The following is a 27,610-nucleotide window of genomic DNA, read 5'->3' as shown; positions in this document are numbered from 1 at the left end:
ACTCTGAGGACTGTTCCACCCATTGGAGGTAAAACCGTGATATAAGTTTTTGAGACAAAGTAGCATATTAATAGTTTACATAGTCCAACAAGGCGAGTAGTGGGTATTAATGAGGCATTACAGGATTGAGAAAGGAAAGTTACCTCTTAAGGAGTTACCTCGCTGATTCCAGGAGGAAATTTCTTTTTCTTCTCTTTTTCTTTACTTTCTTTCTTTTTCTTTCTTTCTTTCTTTCTTTCTTTCTTTCTTTCTTTCTTTCTTTCTTTCTTTCTTTTCTTTTCTTTTTTTTGGTGTGTGGGCATTCCTGTATCTTTTAAGGGGATCTAGTTAATGTATAATGTGATGCACAAATCACACTAAAGGGGAGGGGGTAGTGGCTCAAATGGGCAGAGAGAGAATTTTATGTTTAAAATGTTTCTTGTCCTGCCTGAAAATAATTTTATTTCAGTAATTCCACTTTTGATCATTAATCTTTCAATAGAAAGCATTAGGTGATCAAGTATTTGGTCCCTAAATGCTAGGGTGGTTCTTTACGTGCCTTGGGTCCATCATGTCCCTCGATGCTGGGTCCTAATAGCCCGGTTCTTTCTTTCCTTTTAGGGGGTGGTACTAGTAAGATGTCTGGCAAGGACTAACGGCCAATTCCAAGTTGTCCAATAGGACTTGCACCAATTTTACCTTGCATGTGCATTGTGCATGTCCATTATTTTATAGAGAACTATAGATGTGATCAATAGTTTCCAGTTGTTTAGATATCATTATCTTAGTAGGAGCAGGTGATACACAGTGCAAAAAACAAGAAACTAAAACTTTATAAGTTACACAAACTGTAATCAAAGTTGGAAATAGGAGCAACAATATCATTAGTAAAGATTTAAGCCAATATCCTCTTGAACCATACCATTTTCCTAGCATTTCCCTTAAACTGGGAAGATGATCATTCAGAGTGGAAATCCAATTTTTCATACGCATCATAAGCGGGGGTTGCATTAGAAGACTCATCAGGTATAAAAACAAAACGTTCACTATGTATTACAGCATAAGCTCCCCCTTGGGAAGCTGTTAGAATATTGAGGGCCATGCAATTCTGTAGGACTGCTTTTCTCATCATGGAAATTTCTGAACTGAGCAAACACACGGCTTGGTTACTATCATTTAAGGCTTGCTGGGTGAATTTTGTTAAAGCCTCTATATGAGTAATGATATCTTCTATTCCAAGTGTGGGAATAAATATTGCAGCCAAATAATCATACCATTGGAAAACTGATTGAACCCAACATGCCCACATTGAAAGCAGGATGACAGCGGCTGTTTTCAAGGCTACCTGTAGGTGACATTGAGCCTAAAGGAAACCAATTGTACACCTTCCTAACCAATCTGGGGAGATCCAAGGTCATAAATTTGTTGTATAAACCTATTGGGTCCTGTTAGAAGCTATCCCACAACTTTAACCTCTAGTGAAAACTGTCTTTCAGACATTGAAACATACACCCAAAGGTTATCAAATATTAGGTAGGATTCATTTGGGATTTAAAAACATTTACTAATGTGTATCTGAGGCCATCGTTCTGCAACTTGCAGTTTGAAGTCAGGAGGATGCTTTCTTCTTTTAGTGTCTCTCTTGTGGTTTGATGATTTTCCTCAGTGTTATGTTTGTGTTCCTTTCTCTCTAGTTTTGGTAGATCTATAGTAGGTCTTTGATTTATGGTTACCATGGAGTTCATTTATGTTGACCTATAACTATTTGATTGCAACCGATAGTCATATATGTTCAAACACATTCTGAAAGCTCTACATTTTTTACTCACCTCCCAGCATTTTGTGTTTTTGACGTCATATTTCACATCTCCATGTCTATCATTTAACTGTTTATTGTAGTTACAGTTGATTTTACAATTTTTGTCTTTTAACCTTTGTACTAGCTTATTTAACTGGTAAATACCCAGCCTTTATGATATAATTGCTTCACCAGTATATTTTCCCCATCCTTTAATTTCTTATTTCCTGTTGTAGCCAGTGTTTTTTTTTTTTTTTTTTACTTCAAGAAGACCTTTTAACCCTTCTTGTAAGGTTGGTTTAGTATTGATGAACTCTTTTAATTTTTGCTTGTCTGAGAAGCCTTTATCTCTCCTTCAATTCTGAATGATAACCTTGTTGGGTAAAGTATCCTAGGTTGTAGGGTTTTCCCTCTCAGCACTTTAAATCTTATCATGCCACTCCCTTCTGACATGCAAAGTTTATGCAGAAAAATTAGCTGATAGGCTTATGGGACTTCCCTTGTATGTGACTCTTGTTTTGCTCTTGCTACCTTTAGAATTCTCTCTTTAACTTTTGCCCTTTTAATTATATGTCTTGATGTGGATGTGTATGGGTTCATTTTGTTTGGGACTCTCTGTGCTTCCTCTGTTTCTTTCTTCAGATTAGGGAAGTTTCCAGCCATAATTTCATCAAATACATTTTCAACCCCTTTCTCTCTCTCTTCTCCTCTGGGACCCCTATAATGCAAATGTGAGTATGCTTGATGTTGTCCCACAGCTCCCTTAAATTATTCTCATTAAAAAAATTGTTTTTTGCACTTATGATTGAGTGATTTCCATTATTCTACTTTCCAGACTGCTTATGTGTTCTTCTCTGTCACCTAATCTGCTGTTAATTCCCTCTAGTGTATTTGTAATTTCAGTTATTATATTCGGCTCTGACTTGTCCTTTTTATATTTTCTAGTTCTTTGTTAAAAATTCTCACTGTTCATCTATTCTTTGCCCCAGTTCAGTTAGCATTCATATTACTACTGCTATGAACTCTTCATCAGTTAAATTATTTATCAGTTTCCTTAGGGTTTTTTTCAGCATTTTTTCTTGTCTTTAATTTGAAACATGTTCCCCTGTCTACTCATCTTTTTAAAACTTTCTCTGTCTCTATGAAATTAGGTGAGACAGTTATCTATCCCAGTCTTGAGGGTGTGTTCTTGTGTGGGACCATCCCTGTTCAGTCTGCACGTGCCCAGTGGCTCTGGAGGGAGAGCTAGATATGAAGTGAGCATGGGCTGCATCTTCCCCTAGGGCGTGGTGGCAGTCACTGCCTGGGTGGGAAACAGGTCTGGAGTTGAAGGGGCTAGAGCCAGAATAAGGTGTGAGCTGGGGCTGCTTCTCTGCTCAATGGCCCTCACTGCCCTCTCAGGTGTGGGGTTGGGACCTGAGGGGCCAGAGTTAAGAGCCCTGAGGAAGTTGGGTTTCTCCCAGGTGTGATGGCAGTCTCCACATTGGTCTGGGATATAGCCGGGTCCTGAGGGCTTGGGGCAGTATTTCTCTTCTGGTTTCACTTTTCCCCCAGTGTGCACACTGTGGTTAGAGGCTAGAGGGAATGGGCTCTGAGCCAGAGGGCTTCAGGCCGGAAGGGATGGTGCCATACCACTGAGCTGGTCCCATACCCTCCATAGTGTGCACAGGGAAGCGAGTTCCTGTGATGGTGGTCTCCAGCCTGTACTTAGCTTCACACTCTCCAGAGTGTCTGCAGGGACACAAGACCTGGAATGACTGTCTCTACAGGTTAGAGGCAGGTCGAAAGTCTACGCTGGCTCTGTTTCCTCAAAGTGCACACACACTCATTGGTAATGGCCTCAGCTCAGTGGGGAGCAGTGCCGAAGCAAGAGGGGCTAGAACATAAGCCTGGTACAGGCTGGACTGGGGGGGGGCACTGGGTACATCCTAGGAATCCAGCCAGAAGCCTGGGCACCAATCAAGCCCACCATCTCCAGGGAGGGGTTTGAGTGGATTAAATCCCACGAATGTCCTTTTCTGACCCTGAGGTCTGTGACTGCCCCATCCCACATGTGGTCTGTCCACCTGAGCTCATGCCATGGACTCTGGGAGCGAGTCACTGTGAGAATATGGGGGAAGGGTGGACTCAAGTGCTCCCCATTGTCCAGGCGCAGTCACTCCTTACTTCCCATCCTCACTGTGCCCACCCTGCCCCTGTCCCGGGTAGCTCATGTTGGGTGGTCACATATATGGGTCCCCTGATTCTAAGATGAGCTACTCTGAGGAGCCACTCTTCCCAATCTCATTCCATCCACACCCACAGTAGCTGTCAGACATCATAGGATCACAGAGTAGGATCGAGAGCCTCCTCCAGCGAATCCAACATTTCGAGCATCCCGACACCCTGTCGTGGGGTTTGGTGACTTCTGCATCCTCCCCCGCCTATGCTTTGGGAATTTAACGACAACCCTTGAACACAACAGATCCGACCCTTGCTTTTGCTCATTCAATGCCTTACAGAACCTGGACTAGCCTCTACTCTCTTTACTCCCTGAATCACATCTTTCTCCCTCAAGGGAGATTATCCCTGATTACTTTTATTCACACACAGGGACACACAGTCACCAACCTTGAATGTCCTATCTACCATCATACCCCCTTTTGTGTAGTAAAACACCGGTCATTTGGGAAGGGTGCCAGGCAGAATCGCCGCACTCAAACACAGATCTGTCCCTCTGAGTCTCAGGCTAGTACAGCCCTGGGTCCCCGCTGAGGGAAGGAAGTGCTCCCCAACTTCTAGTGAGGGGGAAATTGAACATGGAGCTCAGAGTCAATCTCGTGTGTCCTAAAGAGGCAGTCTGGGAGATTGAGTTGGGACACAGAAATATAATTTCCAGGAAAATGTGTCATGGGGCTGGTGGAAGAGTATTTGACAGGGACCATGCAAGAACACAGACCTACTAACCACACTTGCCATAGAACCTGACGGGCCAATTTCCACTCAAGGGTATAGAGACGACCAGGCTGGAGGAGGGTGGTCAGCTGGTGAGGGCAGGGAGGATGTGAATGCTTCCAGAGTGGAGCTCTGGAAGGGGGTCATGAGTTCCTGCTGATGGGGAGGGTGAATGGCAGAGATGAATGGGAACCACCAGACCCCAAAGGAGGAGGGTGGTTTGGAGAGAATTAGAAGAGGGCCTTCGGGGGCAAGGGAGGACGTGTCAATGTGGCCAGGGAGAGCACACAGACGACCCAGACCTGGGGCAGTCCGCTGACTTGACTGCAGGGATGGTAGCAGAGGCTGGTCCAGAGTCCCCACCACAGGATGCGACAGATACTGTTCTGGAAAAGGCTCTGACGTGGAGCAGTGCCCCGCCCCGGCCCCCTAACCCTACCCCTACCCCTCCAGAGAGAAGGCAGAACACATAATATGAGAGGTACTTTTTTTGGAAACTGCTGTGAAACTGGGGAGGGGGCAAAACAAGGGTAGAGGAAGCCCTAGCTGAGGCAGAACAGGAGGGAACGAGCTTGGCCACAGCTCCCGGGCTCCAAAGGTACCAGCTGCCCCTCCTGAAGGAAGACGATGGGCTCAACCTGTAAAACAGCAGAGTCAGGGAAGAGCCTCAAGCCAGGGCCGGCCCCCAGCCCTGCTCAACAGCCAGGACTGTGGGAAGGGGTACGGTGTGTGTAACACTCACTTCAAAGTTTCAGGATCTTGAGAGCCATGTCCTTCATGGTGTCTGCAACAGGGACAGGCATTAGTAGGCACTCCAGAGAGAGGGATATGGAAGCCCGTCCCCTATCCCCGTGAGGAACCGTGTAGCCCTGAAAGCTGAAGCCCTCTCCAGACCCGATGCAAAGAGCTCTGGACCAGATCACTCCCCACCACCGGAATTGAATGTGGAACTGGTTCCTCAAGGGAAACAAAGTGTGCCAGCAGCTCTGATGCTGTGGGCCGTGCCACAACCAGTCAGATCCCGTCACACACACAAACAAACAATCCAACAAGAACCTTAGAAGCCACACCAAGCAGCAGTTCAAGGGAAAATCAACGAGGCATCTCTCAAAGTCCTATCAGAAGGAGATTCCCTAGGACTGGTCTGGTTGGCAAAGTGTGCATGCAGTCCAGACAGTACTTTGCTACTTGTACACACGCCCAGTTGTACATGCACAGCTGGCTCCAGGGCCAGGCCTGCTAGGTTCTCCTCGCCACAGGGATGTTGGTCCCTGCGAGGCCGACTGCACCTGCAGCCCACCCCCACCCCAGGTGCCGGGTTCTGAACTAAGACACCGCTCTCCGTCCCTGGTTCCTCATACCAAGTTTCTTCTTAAGGTTGTCTACTTCTCTCTGTAGCACGAGACACTAGGCCAGGAGACACAGGAGGAAGAGAAATGATTAGTATAATCTGGCCTCCTCTCTCCTCCACCTTCTCCTCTCCACTGGGCCCTGCACCCCAAAGCCGGGTGGCTAGAATGGCAAGCGCTGCTCAGTGGAAAGCAGGTGGGCTCCCTCCATGGGGTACGTGATGGGGGCAGGGGAGGGGTGGCCCCACACATGTCAGCTGAACTTGGACCCAGATCCCAGCCTCGAGTTTGGGCCTGCATTTCCAGGAGCCAGAGGAAGCATTACCCAAAGACAGCCCGGCATTCCCAGTGGCTGCTGCGGCATTTCCGGTCTTGGGGGATGGTCCAGTGGCTCCCAGTCACCTGAGAGGGAAAGGACACACAATCCAGCTTCGCAGGCTCCCAGTGAGGTGGAAAGGGCCAAGTGGGGTCTACGGTGAGGTGAGGCGGCACCACCCTCTGCTGGCGACCAGCCGCCCCTGCTCTGCCCAGAAGCCCGAACCTTCTCTCTGGGGCTGCCTCCGCTGTTACCCGGGGGCAGCCATTTCCCCATTGCATTGTGGTCCCCAAGCTATGTGCCTCTGGATTCGCCCCTCCCAGAGCTGCAGCCACAGCCAGCACGTGGGAGAGCAATGTGGGCGAAAAGGACTTAACAGAAAAGGCTGTTCCCCTGTAAATCTACACCCGGAGGAGCTGTGTGTGGCACTGCCACCGACCGATCAGCCCTGCCGCACAAACCCCCCACACAGGATGATGTGGCTCAAGGCCAGCCCTGCCAGCACCCCGTCTCCTGTGGGAGAAGCTGCCTGAGAGAACGGCTGTGCCCCCAACAGAGACAGAGCCAGAGGTTTCTGCCCTCCACCCCTCTCCCCTCCCCTCCTATCAAACCCACGACACTCACCTGAGGGGGCAGGCCCCCCGGGCATGACTTCTCCCTGGTTCAGGGCCAAGGGCTCTGAGTTTCTTGGATCTTGGGGGCCTCTGGTGTCGACCTCGCCACTGCTGGCTTTTCCACGATGCATGCGTGGATAAGATGTCCCTGGCCTGTGAGCTGGCAGCTGAAACAAAAATTTTTCACCGATTTGGACTAAGGAAGTCTGTCTGTGTGTATGTTTGTTTGTGTGTGTGTGTGTGTGTGTGTGTGTGTGTGTGTGTGTGAGAGAGAGAGAGAGAGAGAGAGAGAGAGAGAGAGAGAGAGAGAGAGAGAGAGAGAGAGAGTGTTGTGTGATTTGGGCCGGGGTGAGGCAGGGAATTGGGAAGGGAATTGAAAGGCTGATCTCATTAGCACTTTCTCCCTCCGTCAGCCCCAGGCCAGCAGGCAGAGGTGATCTAGGGACAACAGTGGGGCACTGAGTAAGCCCAGGGCCCCTGCAAGGAAGGTCTGGGGAACACCTAGGAGATAGGATTCAGGAAGCTGGTGAGTCTAAATACTGAGTCTTTTCGGGGAAGCTTTTAAGGGATCCCCCGACCCAATTCAGCTACCAACCCTCCCTTCCATCCCAGCCCCAGTCTCTCAGAGGACGCTGGAAACAGGCCAAGGGTGGAGAACCAGGCCCAGCACACCCGAAGTGCTACCTTACTGTTTGTCCCTAGTAAAAGGAGCCCGATCAGGCATCATAATGACCCAGTGACCGAGGGGCACCCAATGACGACCCCTGAGGGGTGGACAGAGGCAGCATGGGTGAAGACGTGTGCTCTGGGTGCGGTGGGGGCGGGGAAGAGTGGGGAGAGAGGAGGAGCCTGGCCTACTCACTTGGCCCTTTGGGGCTGGGTCTCTATTTGGGTCCTTATCTTCTCCCGCCACAGCCTCAGACTCCCTTGTCCACGTGACCACGGATTTCTTCCCAGCGCTGGTGTGCTTGGCCTGTTTGGTTCCGGAAGGGCCCAAGGTATACCTCTTGGATCTCCCAAGCAGCGGAATACCAGAGACTGGGGGGAAGGTGGCCGGTTCCAGCGGAGGTGCCCAGATTCGCTGCCCCCAGGAAGGGAAGTTTTTCCCCAGGGCAAGTGTGGAGGCTCCCCCGAGGGATTTCTTCTCCTGGGTCCCCTTCTTCCTAGGAGTGACCTGCAGCAGGCCACCTGCCGTAGCAGCAGCAGCAGCAGCAGCTCCCGGGGAGCTGGGCTTGCTGCTCCCGTCCCCCCAGAGCACGCTCTGCATTTTCTTAGGGGAAGAGATGCCCTGCTCTCCCACGCCCTGCCTTTCCACAACCGAAGAGAGTCCTCGCAGAGCCGAGGACAGGGAAGAGCCTGTCACGTGAAGGAAGTTCTCCCTGACTTGGAAATTCGAGTGACTGGGAGTGTCCCCGGGATCCTCGGGTCTGCTGGGCTCGGCCTGGCCTCCTCCTCTGGGGTAAGTACTCACCGTCATCAGCTCTGTGTCACTGAACTCATCTGAGGACTCGGAGTCGGATAGCAGCAGGCCCAGGGCTTCCGCGGAGAAGCGCTGGCAATCCGCAGCCACGTTCAACCTACGCTTAGTGGCTCTCTTAGGCTCCCCCCAGGCCCGACCCGCTTCGGACCCACCGAGGTGGAGAGGGCCGGCCAGAGCCGGCGGCGCTTCCCCACAGCTCTGGGCGGTCGCTCCTGGACCGCCGGGACCCGCCTCGAGGCCGGCGGACACTTCCAAAGAGGCGCAGGGCTCCGCCAACGGGTATCTGCAGAAGCCCAGCATGTCCCAGTCGTACAGCTGCTGCGTGGTGCCCGCCGCAGACTCCTCGGCCAGGTCAAGGAGGTCCCTCATGTCATCAGCCGGGGAGCCAGGTCGGCCTTCACGGCCACACAGCACCGGACCTCCCGCTTCTAGCATCTCCCACTCTGACTGGAAGCTCTTGGGATCCGGGCAGCCGCTCCCGTCCCCGCCGCTCGGCGGCTTCCTGGGCTCGGGGCCGCGGTCGGGTCCCCGCGGAACTGCGCGGCCGGCCGGGCGGACGCCGGCCCGCTCCCCGCCCCCTGGGCCGAAACCCGTTCCCCACACAGACACCTCATCTGGGGAGCTCATGTCGCGACCCAGGCGGCCGCGGAACCGGGGCGACTGTTGATGGCCCGAGTCGCGGTCGCGGTCACGGCGGACGAGGCGGGCGGCGCTCAGACGGCAGCGTCAACCACCTCAGGCGCTGCACGAGCTCGTCTCAAACGAAACGACGCGCCACTTTCAGCGCGCCTCCCACGCCCGCGACGCGGCCTCCTCATTGGTCCGGCCCCCGCCAACCAGCGGGCGCCTTGTTCGCCTGTCCCCTCGAGGCCTAACCAATGGGGTCGAGGGCCTCTGCTTTGCCCTCAAGCCCGTGGGCGGTCCGAGCAGTTGGCTGCTGAAGGGGATGGTGGGAGTGCTTCCCTCTGTCAAGACTCTCGGCCCGCCTCCTCCTGTCCCGCCTCCCCTTTCCGGTTAGAGTCACAGCTCTGAGCCTCCGTTTCCCATCTATACAGGGGGTCGGGGAGTGAGGGCGCCGGGCTCCAGGGGTGGTGAGGATGAAATGTCAAGATGGAGGCACTGGATGCCTAGCACGCGCCAAAAGCATTTGCCAGCCTCCCTTCCACCGCAAGCCTTACGACCCAACAGGAGAATGGGCACAGGAGTCCCGCAGTCAGTGATCAGGGGTCGGCCAGAGAGCAAAGGGATCGTATTTTCGTTCTGTAAGGTCTCTGTCTCAACTGCTCCATCAAATGTGGCTCAGCAAACGTCATTGGCAGGCAGGTTTGGCGGACAGACTGGGGTTGGCGGACAGATTGGGGTTGGCCTCGCTCCATCAGCCCTTCCCCCTCTCTGAGGCAAATTCAAAGAAGAAGAAATCGCAGTGGCCAGTTACACCCCAAAAGATGCTCGCCACCGCTGATCCTGGAGATGTGAACTAAAACCACGAATCGGGTTTCACACACTAGGTTGACAACCTTCAAAGAGCTTAACCATTCCGAGGGTGGGAGAGGTGAGGAGCAAACCCCTGTGGCGGTGGTGCAAGAGACCCATTTGGGAGGTAATTTGGCAGAATCCATTGAAAGCAACTTAGTGCCAGCACGGACTCTGTGCCTGGCACTCTTCTAAGCGCTGGGCATAAATAGTAATGCATCAGCGTGATACTCCTAGAACTATAGTACCAACTATTACTGGCCTCTTACCGGTGAGCAAACAGGCACTGAGAGGTTCAGCCACTGGCCCAAGGTCATTCGGCTCGTGGGGATCAGCGGCAGGATTGAAACCAATCAATCTGACTCCAGAGTCCTTGCTTTGAGCCGAAGACCTTAAAAAGGAAGAAAAAAAAATAGGTATTTCCTCTATGTTCCGGCAAGTCTGCTGCCTGGTACTTCTTCCGGAGACACGCTGGTACCTGTAGTGTACAGGAGCCCATGCACAAGGGTGTTGGTGATGGGAAAAACTGGGAGCACTCCAAATTCCCATCAGTAAGGAAATGGATGAATGCAACGTGGCTTAGCATCCAGTAGCATAAAGCGTGGCAGTCCAACGGAATGCATCAGGCCATTCTCACAGCTTTCGAAAGCACCTGCCTGACTTCAAACTGCAAGTTGCAGAACGATGGCTTTGGATTCACATTTGTAAGTTAAATCACTTGCGTGCGTGGGCACACACACACACCAGTCAATCCTACGTAATATATGAGAATTCATTTAAGTATATGTACAAGTATGTTTTAAAGTTTTGAAGGACGCACAACCAAGGCCTACCAGTTGTGATGGCGGTCGGTGTGGATAGCCAGGTGTCTCTCAATTTTTCTTGGAACTGTCAGTTCTCAGCTTCCCTGAGCTGAGCAGTACTGATGTCTGGGGAGTGGTGCCTCCCTTGGTTTCTCTATGGCCCATGGGTGTTAGAATTTCCCTTGTCTGCCACCCAACTCCTGCTCTGACACCCCTCCATTCCTCCCATACCTTCCTTCTGCTCCTTCCCGTTCATACTCCTCTGTCTTCAGTCACCTCTCTCTCCTGCATCCTGCTCTGGCTGACCTCCTGGAGAGTCCTGGCGTGTCTGAACCCCTCTTGCCTGTGGAACTCAAAGGCCCAGTTTTCTGGGCCTGAGTTTCTGCACCTGAGAAGCTGGCCATGCTGGAGAAGTTACAGAGCAGGGGAGACTGGGTGCACTGTAAATCTGCAATCCTCCTCCTCGAGCCTGCCCCCGATGGTGCCTGCCTGTTTGTGGATACCGCCCTCTTCCACTTCTCCCAGTGACTTTTTAAGGCATGGTGTGCTATTTCAAATATGTTAAAATGGATAAGGAAGGATATAGCAAAATCTCCTGCATCCACCAGCATCCTATGAAACATTACCAGTGGATCCAGTGGAAGCCTCCATCTTCCCTCTCACCATTTCCATTCCCTTCCTCCCTCCCCCATAGAGGGACTCCCGGAACTTCTCACCTTCTCCACTCTCTTCGTCCCTGTGGCTCTCCTACCTCCTCTTCCCATACATCCCATACGTCTCCAATGATGTCACTAATCTCTGCTTTACCCCGTTATGCTCACCAGGATCCAATACTGGCTTTGATGTACTCTCTTGGCCCAGGGTGGGAGCCAGTGGCAGAGGTTCCTTTTGGCCTTCCCCACCATGATAGCTCTTACTCCACAGACCAATGACCCAACGTGTAGGTCATTGCTCCAACTGCCAAGTGTATCACTTAGAATTATCAGCTTGGGGACTGGAGAAATGACCACTATGTTTGTCCAGGGACCCAGTCAGCTCACCGTGAACTGATCTCTATCCCCAACTCCTTTTACTGCCAGAACCTCATAAGCCCCACTCTAATGGGGCCCCATCATGACACTTTGGGCTTCCGGGATCAGTGTCAGCTCAGAAACTGTGTCCAGTAGTCCTAGATATGTCTGTGTCCGGTGCCAGTGTGCAGTCGCCCAAGCATCTAAGAAAAGTGCTGTGAACATTTGCATACAGATTTTTTGTGAATATAAGTTTTCATTTCTCTTGGGTAAATATCTAGGAGTTAACTTGCTGGATTGAATCGTTAGTGTATTTTTAACTGTTTCCAGAGAGTCTATACCATTTTTTGCATTCTCACCAGCAATGCAGGAGAGTTCTAGCTGTTCCTCAGTCTGTCTAGCACTTGGTATTGTCTGTATTTTGTTTTTATTTCAGCCATGTTTATAGCTATGTTGTCGTATTTCATTCTGGCTTTAGTTATGTCCCTAATGACTAATGAGGTGAAACATCTTCTCAGTAGCTTACTGACCATCCAGTAAGCACAATGTCAGTTCGATTTTTTTTTTTTTGCTCATTGTTTATTGTGTTGTTTGATTTCTCATTACTGAATATCGAATGTTCTTTATCTCTTTCGGATACAAGTTTTTTATCATGTGTGCTTTGCAAATATTGTTTCCCAGTCTGTGGCTTATGCTTTCAAAAACAAAGAAACAGACAAAACCCAAATAACACAATTTAAAAATGGACAAAGGAATTGATTAGATATTTCTCCAAAGAAGACACATAAATGGCCTACAGGTATATGAAAAATGCTCAACATCACTAGTCAACAGGGAAATGCAATTCAAAAGCACAATGAGTTATCACCTCACAACTGCTAACATGGCCAGTATTGAAAAAAAAACAACTCAAAATAGCAAGTGTTGGCAAGGTAGTGAAGAAAATGAATTCCTTGTGCATTGCTGGTGGGAGTGTAAAATTGTGCACCCGCCATGGAAAACAGTATGGAAGTTCCTAAAAAAATAAAAATAGAACTCCCATATGATCCAGCATTCTCACTTCCGTATATTTACATTTACATTACAAAATAATTGAAATCAGGATCTTGCATAGATTATTGCACTCCCATGTTCACTGTACCACTATTCACAATAGCCAAGGGGTGAGGACAACCTAAATATCTATCAACAGGTGAATAGATAAAAGGTGGTATATATAATGTATACATATAACCGAATATTATTCAGCCTTTAAAAAGAAGGAAATCTTGCTATATGCTGTAGTATGGATGAACTTTGAGGATATTATACTAAGTGAAGCAAGCCACTCACAAAGGACAAATACAGCATGTTTCCACTTATATGGGGTACCTAAAGTAGTCAAACTCTTAGAAGCAGAAAGTAGAATCCTGGTTGCCAAAGGTTTGGGTGAGGGGGAAACGGGGAGTTGTTGTTCCATGAGTATAGATTTGCAGTCATGCAAGATGAAGAATTCCGGAGATCTGATTGCAACAATGTTCATATAGTTAACCACACTGTACACTAAAAAATTGTTAATAAGGTAGGTTTCCTAGTCTGTGTTTTTGCAATAAAAATGAATTAAGAAATAAAATGCCTTATTCAATGGCTTTTCGTATATTCACAGTTGTGCATCTGTCACAATCAATTTTAGGATATTTTTGTTAGCCCAAGAAGACGCCTTGTATCCCTTACCCAACACCCCGAACCCCCCAACCCACCCCCAGCCCTATAGGCAAGTAATAAACTACTTTCTGTCTCTATGATTTGCCTATTTAGGAAATTTTGTATAAATGGAATCACACAATATATAGTACATGTTGTCTGGCTTCTTTCACTTAATGTAATGTTTTCGAGGTTCACCCATGTTGTAGCATGCATCAGTACTTCAGTTATTTGTATTGCCAAATAATATTCCATGGTATGGGTATACCACATTCTATTTATACATTCATCACTTTATGGGCATTTGGGTTGTGTTTAGTTTGGGCATGTTATGGATTATATTCCCAAACTCAATGCTGTTAAGCATATTCATATACATTTTGAGTTCATGAGTTTTTGTGTGAACATATGTTTTCAGTTCTCTTCGGTAGATCCCTAGGAATGGACATTCTGGATCATATGGTAACTCTATGTTTAACTTTTTAAGAAAACACCAGAATATTTTCCAAAAAGATTCAACTAGTTTACATTATCACCAGAAGTGTATGAGGATTCAAATTTCTCCAAATCCAAATATTTGTTATTATCTGTATTTTGGATTATAGCCATCCTATTGTTTTGGCAACATGGTATCTCATTATGGTTTTGATTTATATTTCCCTACTGACTAGTGGCTGTGAACATCCTTTCATATGCTTATTAACCATTTCTATACCTTCTTTGGTTAAATGTCTATACAAATCTTTTACCCAATTTTTTAATGGGGTCATTTTCTTATTTATTTATTATTCTTATTCTTTATTCTGCATACAAGTTCTTTGTTAGATCTGTGACTTTCAAATATTTTCTCCCAGTCTGTACCTTGTCTTTTCATTTTCTGAATAGTGCCTTCTGAAGCATAAATGTTTTAAATTTTGACGAAGTCCAATTTATCAAGTTTTTCTTTTGTGGATCATGCTTTTGGTGTTGTATCTAAGAAATCATCGCCTAGCTCATGCGTACAAATATTTTTCTCCTAGGGTTTCTTTTAACAGATTTATAGTTGTAGGTTTTACTTTTAAGTCTCTGATCCATTTTGCATTAAGTTTTGTGTGTGCTGTGAAGTAAGGCTCGAAGTTTGTAGTTTTGCATGATATCCAGTTGTGCCAGCACCATATGTTGAAAAGACTATCCTTTCCCCATTGAATTGAAAATCATTGACCATAAATATAAGGAGAGTTCGTTATTTCTAACCTCTCGATTCTGTTCCAGTGATCTATCTCTATGTCGGTATCACACTAACTTGATTACCTTTATTTTTATCGTAAGTTTTGAAATCAGAAGGTGGAATCTTCCAAGTTTGTTCTTTTTTGAAGTAGTTTTGGATATTCTGTTTTGTTTTGTTTTTCATTTCCATATGAATTTTCTGGATCAGCCTGTGAGTTTCTACAAAGAAAGCCTGCTGAAATTTCGATAGAGATTGAATTGAATCTATATGTCAGTTTGGGGAGAATTACCATATAAATATTGAGTCTTACAACCATGAACATGCAATGCCTTTCCATTTATTTAGATCATCTTTAATTTCTCTCAACAAACATCAATTTGTGTTTCTCAGTGCATAAGTATTACATTTGGTTTGTTAAATATATGCCTAAGCATTTAATTCTTTTTGATGCTATTGTAGCTAGAATTAAGTGTTCCTTGATTTCATTTTTGGATTATTTGCTACATGTATATAGCAATAAAATTTGTTTTATGTATTACTCTTGTATTCTGTGATCTGTTGAACTTCTTTATTAGTTCTACCGTTAGATCCATTTTTGTGGATTTCTTAGGATTGTCTGCATATGAAATCATGTCATCTGAGAATAAAAAAAGACTCCCTTTTTATTTCCTATCTGGATGACTTTTAGTTCTTCTTCTTCCCTGTTTGAACTGGCTCAAACTTCCAGTGCAATAATGAATAAAAGTAGTGAGCATGTCTTTGTTGCTGACTTTAGGGAAAAGGTATGCAGTCTTTCACTACTGAATATGATGTTAGCTGTAGGTTTTTCATAGATATCCTTTATGATGCTGAAGAAATTTCTTTCTATTCCTAGTTTTTTTAAATTGTTTTTATCATGAAAGGTGGTGGAATTTTGTCACATGCTCTTTCTGTGTCAGTTAATATGATAATGTTTCAGTGCTTTCTTCTTTTAAAATAGTGTGTTACATAAATTGATTTTTAGATGTTAAACCAACCTTGTATTTCTAGAATAAATCCCACTTGGTTATGGTATATAATCCTTTTTATATGTTTCTGAATTCCGTTTGTTAATATTTTCTTGAGGGTTATTTCATCTATATTCATGAGAAAGATTGGTATGCAATTTTCTTTATTTTGGATGTCTTTGTGTGTTTTGGGCATCAGGGTAATTGTGCTGGTCTCAGCCAATCGACAGTGATACTGTCAGCTAGAAATACCTGGAGGCACTTACCTGTACTCCAAGGCGAGCCCCCACAGATATTTCCCCTTTCAGAACCAATGTTGTGGTTGAACTAGCCCTTGTGGTTCTTATTATAATTGCAAGAGGCACCTCAGCAATAACCTTTAGGAGACTTTGTAAGGACGAAGTTTATTACTCATAAGTCATGGAGGGTACATGGCATGCCTTGGACCACACAGAAAGGTTGTGGGTGGAGAAAGAGAGCTGGGACCTGGGGTTATGTATGTATCGGGGTCAAGAGTGAGGGGCCTAGGGTTTCTCAGATTCACTCTTTATCGATGAACTTAACACAGAATGGGAATTAAAGCACAAGAAGGGAAAAACAAGCAGCCAAAGGGTCAGTTATCTAAGTCAATCAGAGATCTCTAAAACAAAGGAAACTTCAGGGGTGTGGTGGCCTGGCTCTTTACCTAGTCGTGTAGCTGGCAATTTGTTCTTTTTGATATAGCTGTCTTTGAAGTGGTGCCTCAGCAATCAAAAGCTTAATGTCAGGCACTTGCATTACAATTAAGAAAAAAAAAACTGTCAGAGGCTCACACTACAGTAATATTGGCCTACTAGAGCTATTTTGAAAGTATTCATTCCTCTTCTATTTTCTGGAAGAATTTCTGGAGTGTTGCTATTATTTCCATCTGAAATGTTTGATAGCGTTCAGCAGTGATGCCATCTGGACAGGAGCATCATTGTGGGAATATTTTTAATTATTAATTTAATTGATTGTCTATTATTGAGTCTGTTTTGAAGTTTGTGTCTCTCTACAAATGTTTTCATTGCATATATGTGTCTAATTTGTTGGTATAAAATTTTTCATACTATTTTCTTATGTTTTTTTAAATTCAATAGGCTCAATGGTGATGTCTCCCTTTTCAGCCCTGATTTTAGTGATTCCTTAGGAATCTTTTTTTTTTTTCTTGGTCTGTCTGCCTAAGGTTTGTGATTTGTTATCTTTTTAAAAAACCATCTTTTGGTTTCATTGTGTTGTCCAAAAAGATTAATCAAGAGTCAATCGAAGAAAAATGGAAAGTTTTATTTGAGCCAACCTGAGGACTATAACCTGGGAGACAATCTTCAGAAAACTCTGAGGACTGTTCCACCCATTGGAGGTAAAACCGTGATATAAGTTTTTGAGACAAAGTAGCATATTAATAGTTTACATAGTCCAACAAGGCGAGTAGTGGGTATTAATGAGGCATTACAGGATTGAGAAAGGAAAGTTACCTCTTAAGGAGTTACCTCGCTGATTCCAGGAGGAAATTTCTTTTTCTTCTCTTTTTCTTTACTTTCTTTCTTTTTCTTTCTTTCTTTCTTTCTTTCTTTCTTTCTTTCTTTCTTTCTTTCTTTTCTTTTCTTTTTTTTGGTGTGTGGGCATTCCTGTATCTTTTAAGGGGATCTAGTTAATGTATAATGTGATGCACAAATCACACTAAAGGGGAGGGGGTAGTGGCTCAAATGGGCAGAGAGAGAATTTTATGTTTAAAATGTTTCTTGTCCTGCCTGAAAATAATTTTATTTCAGTAATTCCACTTTTGATCATTAATCTTTCAATAGAAAGCATTAGGTGATCAAGTATTTGGTCCCTAAATGCTAGGGTGGTTCTTTACGTGCCTTGGGTCCATCATGTCCCTCGATGCTGGGTCCTAATAGCCCGGTTCTTTCTTTCCTTTTAGGGGGTGGTACTAGTAAGATGTCTGGCAAGGACTAACGGCCAATTCCAAGTTGTCCAATAGGACTTGCACCAATTTTACCTTGCATGTGCATTGTGCATGTCCATTATTTTATAGAGAACTATAGATGTGATCAATAGTTTCCAGTTGTTTAGATATCATTATCTTAGTAGGAGCAGGTGATACACAGTGCAAAAAACAAGAAACTAAAACTTTATAAGTTACACAAACTGTAATCAAAGTTGGAAATAGGAGCAACAATATCATTAGTAAAGATTTAAGCCAATATCCTCTTGAACCATACCATTTTCCTAGCATTTCCCTTAAACTGGGAAGATGATCATTCAGAGTGGAAATCCAATTTTTCATACGCATCATAAGCGGGGGTTGCATTAGAAGACTCATCAGGTATAAAAACAAAACGTTCACTATGTATTACAGCATAAGCTCCCCCTTGGGAAGCTGTTAGAATATTGAGGGCCATGCAATTCTGTAGGACTGCTTTTCTCATCATGGAAATTTCTGAACTGAGCAAACACACGGCTTGGTTACTATCATTTAAGGCTTGCTGGGTGAATTTTGTTAAAGCCTCTATATGAGTAATGATATCTTCTATTCCAAGTGTGGGAATAAATATTGCAGCCAAATAATCATACCATTGGAAAACTGACTGAACCCAACATGCCCACATTGAAAGCAGGATGACAGCGGCTGTTTTCAAGGCTACCTGTAGGTGACATTGAGCCTAAAGGAAACCAATTGTACACCTTCCTAACCAATCTGGGGAGATCCAAGGTCATAAATTTGTTGTATAAACCTATTGGGTCCTGTTAGAAGCTATCCCACAACTTTAACCTCTAGTGAAAACTGTCTTTCAGACATTGAAACATACACCCAAAGGTTATCAAATATTAGGTAGGATTCATTTGGGATTTAAAAACATTTACTAATGTGTATCTGAGGCCATCGTTCTGCAACTTGCAGTTTGAAGTCAGGAGGATGCTTTCTTCTTTTAGTGTCTCTCTTGTGGTTTGATGATTTTCCTCAGTGTTATGTTTGTGTTCCTTTCTCTCTAGTTTTGGTAGATCTATAGTAGGTCTTTGATTTATGGTTACCATGGAGTTCATTTATGTTGACCTATAACTATTTGATTGCAACCGATAGTCATATATGTTCAAACACATTCTGAAAGCTCTACATTTTTTACTCACCTCCCAGCATTTTGTGTTTTTGACGTCATATTTCACATCTCCATGTCTATCATTTAACTGTTTATTGTAGTTACAGTTGATTTTACAATTTTTGTCTTTTAACCTTTGTACTAGCTTATTTAACTGGTAAATACCCAGCCTTTATGATATAATTGCTTCACCAGTATATTTTCCCCGTCCTTTAATTTCTTATTTCCTGTTGTAGCCAGTGTTTTTTTTTTTTTTTTACTTCAAGAAGACCTTTTAACCCTTCTTGTAAGGTTGGTTTAGTATTGATGAACTCTTTTAATTTTTGCTTGTCTGAGAAGCCTTTATCTCTCCTTCAATTCTGAATGATAACCTTGTTGGGTAAAGTATCCTAGGTTGTAGGGTTTTCCCTCTCAGCACTTTAAATCTTATCATGCCACTCCCTTCTGACATGCAAAGTTTATGCAGAAAAATTAGCTGATAGGCTTATGGGACTTCCCTTGTATGTGACTCTTGTTTTGCTCTTGCTACCTTTAGAATTCTCTCTTTAACTTTTGCCCTTTTAATTATATGTCTTGATGTGGATGTGTATGGGTTCATTTTGTTTGGGACTCTCTGTGCTTCCTCTGTTTCTTTCTTCAGATTAGGGAAGTTTCCAGCCATAATTTCATCAAATACATTTTCAACCCCTTTCTCTCTCTCTTCTCCTCTGGGACCCCTATAATGCAAATGTGAGTATGCTTGATGTTGTCCCACAGCTCCCTTAAATTATTCTCATTAAAAAAATTGTTTTTTGCACTTATGATTGAGTGATTTCCATTATTCTACTTTCCAGACTGCTTATGTGTTCTTCTCTGTCACCTAATCTGCTGTTAATTCCCTCTAGTGTATTTGTAATTTCAGTTATTATATTCGGCTCTGACTTGTCCTTTTTATATTTTCTAGTTCTTTGTTAAAAATTCTCACTGTTCATCTATTCTTTGCCCCAGTTCAGTTAGCATTCATATTACTACTGCTATGAACTCTTCATCAGTTAAATTATTTATCAGTTTCCTTAGGGTTTTTTTCAGCATTTTTTCTTGTCTTTAATTTGAAACATGTTCCCCTGTCTACTCATCTTTTTAAAACTTTCTCTGTCTCTATGAAATTAGGTGAGACAGTTATCTATCCCAGTCTTGAGGGTGTGTTCTTGTGTGGGACCATCCCTGTTCAGTCTGCACGTGCCCAGTGGCTCTGGAGGGAGAGCTAGATATGAAGTGAGCATGGGCTGCATCTTCCCCTAGGGCGTGGTGGCAGTCACTGCCTGGGTGGGAAACAGGTCTGGAGTTGAAGGGGCTAGAGCCAGAATAAGGTGTGAGCTGGGGCTGCTTCTCTGCTCAATGGCCCTCACTGCCCTCTCAGGTGTGGGGTTGGGACCTGAGGGGCCAGAGTTAAGAGCCCTGAGGAAGTTGGGTTTCTCCCAGGTGTGATGGCAGTCTCCACATTGGTCTGGGATATAGCCGGGTCCTGAGGGCTTGGGGCAGTATTTCTCTTCTGGTTTCACTTTTCCCCCAGTGTGCACACTGTGGTTAGAGGCTAGAGGGAATGGGCTCTGAGCCAGAGGGCTTCAGGCCGGAAGGGATGGTGCCATACCACTGAGCTGGTCCCATACCCTCCATAGTGTGCACAGGGAAGCGAGTTCCTGTGATGGTGGTCTCCAGCCTGTACTTAGCTTCACACTCTCCAGAGTGTCTGCAGGGACACAAGACCTGGAATGACTGTCTCTACAGGTTAGAGGCAGGTCGAAAGTCTACGCTGGCTCTGTTTCCTCAAAGTGCACACACACTCATTGGTAATGGCCTCAGCTCAGTGGGGAGCAGTGCCGAAGCAAGAGGGGCTAGAACATAAGCCTGGTACAGGCTGGACTGGGGGGGGGCACTGGGTACATCCTAGGAATCCAGCCAGAAGCCTGGGCACCAATCAAGCCCACCATCTCCAGGGAGGGGTTTGAGTGGATTAAATCCCACGAATGTCCTTTTCTGACCCTGAGGTCTGTGACTGCCCCATCCCACATGTGGTCTGTCCACCTGAGCTCATGCCATGGACTCTGGGAGCGAGTCACTGTGAGAATATGGGGGAAGGGTGGACTCAAGTGCTCCCCATTGTCCAGGCGCAGTCACTCCTTACTTCCCATCCTCACTGTGCCCACCCTGCCCCTGTCCCGGGTAGCTCATGTTGGGTGGTCACATATATGGGTCCCCTGATTCTAAGATGAGCTACTCTGAGGAGCCACTCTTCCCAATCTCATTCCATCCACACCCACAGTAGCTGTCAGACATCATAGGATCACAGAGTAGGATCGAGAGCCTCCTCCAGCGAATCCAACATTTCGAGCATCCCGACACCCTGTCGTGGGGTTTGGTGACTTCTGCATCCTCCCCCGCCTATGCTTTGGGAATTTAACGACAACCCTTGAACACAACAGATCCGACCCTTGCTTTTGCTCATTCAATGCCTTACAGAACCTGGACTAGCCTCTACTCTCTTTACTCCCTGAATCACATCTTTCTCCCTCAAGGGAGATTATCCCTGATTACTTTTATTCACACACAGGGACACACAGTCACCAACCTTGAATGTCCTATCTACCATCATACCCCCTTTTGTGTAGTAAAACACCGGTCATTTGGGAAGGGTGCCAGGCAGAATCGCCGCACTCAAACACAGATCTGTCCCTCTGAGTCTCAGGCTAGTACAGCCCTGGGTCCCCGCTGAGGGAAGGAAGTGCTCCCCAACTTCTAGTGAGGGGGAAATTGAACATGGAGCTCAGAGTCAATCTCGTGTGTCCTAAAGAGGCAGTCTGGGAGATTGAGTTGGGACACAGAAATATAATTTCCAGGAAAATGTGTCATGGGGCTGGTGGAAGAGTATTTGACAGGGACCATGCAAGAACACAGACCTACTAACCACACTTGCCATAGAACCTGACGGGCCAATTTCCACTCAAGGGTATAGAGACGACCAGGCTGGAGGAGGGTGGTCAGCTGGTGAGGGCAGGGAGGATGTGAATGCTTCCAGAGTGGAGCTCTGGAAGGGGGTCATGAGTTCCTGCTGATGGGGAGGGTGAATGGCAGAGATGAATGGGAACCACCAGACCCCAAAGGAGGAGGGTGGTTTGGAGAGAATTAGAAGAGGGCCTTCGGGGGCAAGGGAGGACGTGTCAATGTGGCCAGGGAGAGCACACAGACGACCCAGACCTGGGGCAGTCCGCTGACTTGACTGCAGGGATGGTAGCAGAGGCTGGTCCAGAGTCCCCACCACAGGATGCGACAGATACTGTTCTGGAAAAGGCTCTGACGTGGAGCAGTGCCCCGCCCCGGCCCCCTAACCCTACCCCTACCCCTCCAGAGAGAAGGCAGAACACATAATATGAGAGGTACTTTTTTTGGAAACTGCTGTGAAACTGGGGAGGGGGCAAAACAAGGGTAGAGGAAGCCCTAGCTGAGGCAGAACAGGAGGGAACGAGCTTGGCCACAGCTCCCGGGCTCCAAAGGTACCAGCTGCCCCTCCTGAAGGAAGACGATGGTCTCAACCTGTAAAACAGCAGAGTCAGGGAAGAGCCTCAAGCCAGGGCCGGCCCCCAGCCCTGCTCAACAGCCAGGACTGTGGGAAGGGGTACGGTGTGTGTAACACTCACTTCAAAGTTTCAGGATCTTGAGAGCCATGTCCTTCATGGTGTCTGCAACAGGGACAGGCATTAGTAGGCACTCCAGAGAGAGGGATATGGAAGCCCGTCCCCTATCCCCGTGAGGAACCGTGTAGCCCTGAAAGCTGAAGCCCTCTCCAGACCCGATGCAAAGAGCTCTGGACCAGATCACTCCCCACCACCGGAATTGAATGTGGAACTGGTTCCTCAAGGGAAACAAAGTGTGCCAGCAGCTCTGATGCTGTGGGCCGTGCCACAACCAGTCAGATCCCGTCACACACACAAACAAACAATCCAACAAGAACCTTAGAAGCCACACCAAGCAGCAGTTCAAGGGAAAATCAACGAGGCATCTCTCAAAGTCCTATCAGAAGGAGATTCCCTAGGACTGGTCTGGTTGGCAAAGTGTGCATGCAGTCCAGACAGTACTTTGCTACTTGTACACACGCCCAGTTGTACATGCACAGCTGGCTCCAGGGCCAGGCCTGCTAGGTTCTCCTCGCCACAGGGATGTTGGTCCCTGCGAGGCTGACTGCACCTGCAGCCCACCCCCACCCCAGGTGCCGGGTTCTGAACTAAGACACCGCTCTCCGTCCCTGGTTCCTCATACCAAGTTTCTTCTTAAGGTTGTCTACTTCTCTCTGTAGCACGAGACACTAGGCCAGGAGACACAGGAGGAAGAGAAATGATTAGTATAATCTGGCCTCCTCTCTCCTCCACCTTCTCCTCTCCACTGGGCCCTGCACCCCAAAGCCGGGTGGCTAGAATGGCAAGCGCTGCTCAGTGGAAAGCAGGTGGGCTCCCTCCATGGGGTACGTGATGGGGGCAGGGGAGGGGTGGCCCCACACATGTCAGCTGAACTTGGACCCAGATCCCAGCCTCGAGTTTGGGCCTGCATTTCCAGGAGCCAGAGGAAGCATTACCCAAAGACAGCCCGGCATTCCCAGTGGCTGCTGCGGCATTTCCGGTCTTGGGGGATGGTCCAGTGGCTCCCAGTCACCTGAGAGGGAAAGGACACACAATCCAGCTTCGCAGGCTCCCAGTGAGGTGGAAAGGGCCAAGTGGGGTCTACGGTGAGGTGAGGCGGCACCACCCTCTGCTGGCGACCAGCCGCCCCTGCTCTGCCCAGAAGCCCGAACCTTCTCTCTGGGGCTGCCTCCGCTGTTACCCGGGGGCAGCCATTTCCCCATTGCATTGTGGTCCCCAAGCTATGTGCCTCTGGATTCGCCCCTCCCAGAGCTGCAGCCACAGCCAGCACGTGGGAGAGCAATGTGGGCGAAAAGGACTTAACAGAAAAGGCTGTTCCCCTGTAAATCTATACCCGGAGGAGCTGTGTGTGGCACTGCCACCGACCGATCAGCCCTGCCGCACAAACCCCCGACACAGGATGATGTGGCTCAAGGCCAGCCCTGCCAGCACCCCGTCTCCTGTGGGAGAAGCTGCCTGAGAGAACGGCTGTGCCCCCAACAGAGACAGAGCCAGAGGTTTCTGCCCTCCACCCCTCTCCCCTCCCCTCCTATCAAACCCACGACACTCACCTGAGGGGGCAGGCCCCCCGGGCATGACTTCTCCCTGGTTCAGGGCCAAGGGCTCTGAGTTTCTTGGATCTTGGGGGCCTCTGGTGTCGACCTCGCCACTGCTGGCTTTTCCACGATGCATGCGTGGATAAGATGTCCCTGGCCTGTGAGCTGGCAGCTGAAACAAAAATTTTTCACCGATTTGGACTAAGGAAGTCTGTCTGTGTGTATGTTTGTTTGTGTGTGTGTGTGTGTGTGTGTGTGTGTGTGTGTGAGAGAGAGAGAGAGAGAGAGAGAGAGAGAGAGAGAGAGAGAGAGAGAGTGTTGTGTGATTTGGGCCGGGGTGAGGCAGGGAATTGGGAAGGGAATTGAAAGGCTGATCTCATTAGCACTTTCTCCCTCCGTCAGCCCCAGGCCAGCAGGCAGAGGTGATCTAGGGACAACAGTGGGGCACTGAGTAAGCCCAGGGCCCCTGCAAGGAAGGTCTGGGGAACACCTAGGAGATAGGATTCAGGAAGCTGGTGAGTCTAAATACTGAGGCTTTTCGGGGAAGCTTTTAAGGGATCCCCCGACCCAATTCAGCTACCAACCCTCCCTTCCATCCCAGCCCCAGTCTCTCAGAGGACGCTGGAAACAGGCCAAGGGTGGAGAACCAGGCCCAGCACACCCGAAGTGCTACCTTACTGTTTGTCCCTAGTAAAAGGAGCCCGATCAGGCATCATAATGACCCAGTGACCGAGGGGCACCCAATGACGACCCCTGAGGGGTGGACAGAAGCAGCATGGGTGAAGACGTGTGCTCTGGGTGCGGTGGGGGCGGGGAAGAGTGGGGAGAGAGGAGGAGCCTGGCCTACTCACTTGGCCCTTTGGGGCTGGGTCTCTATTTGGGTCCTTATCTTCTCCCGCCACAGCCTCAGACTCCCTTGTCCACGTGACCACGGATTTCTTCCCAGCGCTGGTGTGCTTGGCCTGTTTGGTTCCGGAAGGGCCCAAGGTATACCTCTTGGATCTCCCAAGCAGCGGAATACCAGAGACTGGGGGGAAGGTGGCCGGTTCCAGCGGAGGTGCCCAGATTCGCTGCCCCCAGGAAGGGAAGTTTTTCCCCAGGGCAAGTGTGGAGGCTCCCCCGAGGGATTTCTTCTCCTGGGTCCCCTTCTTCCTAGGAGTGACCTGCAGCAGGCCACCTGCCGTAGCAGCAGCAGCAGCAGCAGCTCCCGGGGAGCTGGGCTTGCTGCTCCCGTCCCCCCAGAGCACGCTCTGCATTTTCTTAGGGGAAGAGATGCCCTGCTCTCCCACGCCCTGCCTTTCCACAACCGAAGAGAGTCCTCGCAGAGCCGAGGACAGGGAAGAGCCTGTCACGTGAAGGAAATTCTCCCTGACTTGGAAATTCGAGTGACTGGGAGTGTCCCCGGGATCCTCGGGTCTGCTGGGCTCGGCCTGGCCTCCTCCTCTGGGGTAAGTACTCACCGTCATCAGCTCTGTGTCACTGAACTCATCTGAGGACTCGGAGTCGGATAGCAGCAGGCCCAGGGCTTCCGCGGAGAAGCGCTGGCAATCCGCAGCCACGTTCAACCTACGCTTAGTGGCTCTCTTAGGCTCCCCCCAGGCCCGACCCGCTTCGGACCCACCGAGGTGGAGAGGGCCGGCCAGAGCCGGCGGCGCTTCCCCACAGCTCTGGGCGGTCGCTCCTGGACCGCCGGGACCCGCCTCGAGGCCGGCGGACACTTCCAAAGAGGCGCAGGGCTCCGCCAACGGGTATCTGCAGAAGCCCAGCATGTCCCAGTCGTACAGCTGCTGCGTGGTGCCCGCCGCAGACTCCTCGGCCAGGTCAAGGAGGTCCCTCATGTCATCAGCCGGGGAGCCAGGTCGGCCTTCACGGCCACACAGCACCGGACCTCCCGCTTCTAGCATCTCCCACTCTGACTGGAAGCTCTTGGGATCCGGGCAGCCGCTCCCGTCCCCGCCGCTCGGCGGCTTCCTGGGCTCGGGGCCGCGGTCGGGTCCCCGCGGAACTGCGCGGCCGGCCGGGCGGACGCCGGCCCGCTCCCCGCCCCCTGGGCCGAAACCCGTTCCCCACACAGACACCTCATCTGGGGAGCTCATGTCGCGACCCAGGCGGCCGCGGAACCGGGGCGACTGTTGATGGCCCGAGTCGCGGTCGCGGTCACGGCGGACGAGGCGGGCGGCGCTCAGACGGCAGCGTCAACCACCTCAGGCGCTGCACGAGCTCGTCTCAAACGAAACGACGCGCCACTTTCAGCGCGCCTCCCACGCCCGCGACGCGGCCTCCTCATTGGTCCGGCCCCCGCCAACCAGCGGGCGCCTTGTTCGCCTGTCCCCTCGAGGCCTAACCAATGGGGTCGAGGGCCTCTGCTTTGCCCTCAAGCCCGTGGGCGGTCCGAGCAGTTGGCTGCTGAAGGGGATGGTGGGAGTGCTTCCCTCTGTCAAGACTCTCGGCCCGCCTCCTCCTGTCCCGCCTCCCCTTTCCGGTTAGAGTCACAGCTCTGAGCCTCCGTTTCCCATCTATACAGGGGGTCGGGGAGTGAGGGCGCCGGGCTCCAGGGGTGGTGAGGATGAAATGTCAAGATGGAGGCACTGGATGCCTAGCACGCGCCAAAAGCATTTGCCAGCCTCCCTTCCACCGCAAGCCTTACGACCCAACAGGAGAATGGGCACAGGAGTCCCGCAGTCAGTGATCAGGGGTCGGCCAGAGAGCAAAGGGATCGTATTTTCGTTCTGTAAGGTCTCTGTCTCAACTGCTCCATCAAATGTGGCTCAGCAAACGTCATTGGCAGGCAGGTTTGGCGGACAGACTGGGGTTGGCGGACAGATTGGGGTTGGCCTCGCTGCATCAGCCCTTCCCCCTCTCTGAGGCAAATTCAAAGAAGAAGAAATCGCAGTGGCCAGTTACACCCCAAAAGATGCTCGCCACCGCTGATCCTGGAGATGTGAACTAAAACCACGAATCGGGTTTCACACACTAGGTTGACAACCTTCAAAGAGCTTAACCATTCCGAGGGTGGGAGAGGTGAGGAGCAAACCCCTGTGGCGGTGGTGCAAGAGACCCATTTGGGAGGTAATTTGGCAGAATCCATTGAAAGCAACTTAGTGCCAGCACGGACTCTGTGCCTGGCACTCTTCTAAGCGCTGGGCATAAATAGTAATGCATCAGCGTGATACTCCTAGAACTATAGTACCAACTATTACTGGCCTCTTACCGGTGAGCAAACAGGCACTGAGAGGTTCAGCCACTGGCCCAAGGTCATTCGGCTCGTGGGGATCAGCGGCAGGATTGAAACCAATCAATCTGACTCCAGAGTCCTTGCTTTGAGCCGAAGACCTTAAAAAGGAAGAAAAAAAATAGGTATTTCCTCTATGTTCCGGCAAGTCTGCTGCCTGGTACTTCTTCCGGAGACACGCTGGTACCTGTAGTGTACAGGAGCCCATGCACAAGGGTGTTGGTGATGGGAAAAACTGGGAGCACTCCAAATTCCCATCAGTAAGGAAATGGATGAATGCAACGTGGCTTAGCATCCAGTAGCATAAAGCGTGGCAGTCCAACGGAATGCATCAGGCCATTCTCACAGCTTTCGAAAGCACCTGCCTGACTTCAAACTGCAAGTTGCAGAACGATGGCTTTGGATTCACATTTGTAAGTTA

General features: G+C 48.6%; 2 protein-coding genes across 2 annotated transcripts; both read right to left on the bottom strand.

The window, feature by feature from the left end:
- Positions 1-6,818: 6,818 nt before the first annotated feature.
- Positions 6,819-9,097, bottom strand: LOC308609382 (uncharacterized protein CXorf49 homolog; the record flags this gene model as incomplete). Its single annotated transcript, XM_081223063.1, has 3 exons — positions 6,819-6,889; positions 7,001-7,157; positions 7,853-9,097. The coding sequence occupies 3 exons, from the start codon at positions 9,095-9,097 to the stop codon at positions 6,819-6,821; spliced, it is 1,473 nt and encodes a 490-aa protein (XP_081079189.1).
- Positions 9,098-24,662: 15,565 nt separating this feature from the next.
- Positions 24,663-26,053, bottom strand: LOC308609381 (uncharacterized protein CXorf49 homolog; the record flags this gene model as incomplete). The annotated part of the gene is made up of 2 exons (XM_081223062.1): positions 24,663-24,710; positions 24,809-26,053. The coding sequence occupies 2 exons, from the start codon at positions 26,051-26,053 to the stop codon at positions 24,663-24,665; spliced, it is 1,293 nt and encodes a 430-aa protein (XP_081079188.1).
- Between the last annotated feature and the right edge of the window lie 1,557 nt (positions 26,054-27,610).

The sequence above is a fragment of the Mesoplodon bidens genome (genome assembly GCF_964165515.1).
Source record: "Mesoplodon bidens genome assembly, chromosome: X".
In the NCBI taxonomy this organism is placed as follows: Eukaryota; Metazoa; Chordata; class Mammalia; order Artiodactyla; family Ziphiidae; genus Mesoplodon; species Mesoplodon bidens.
This window is presented reverse-complemented; position numbering and strand designations above follow the sequence as displayed.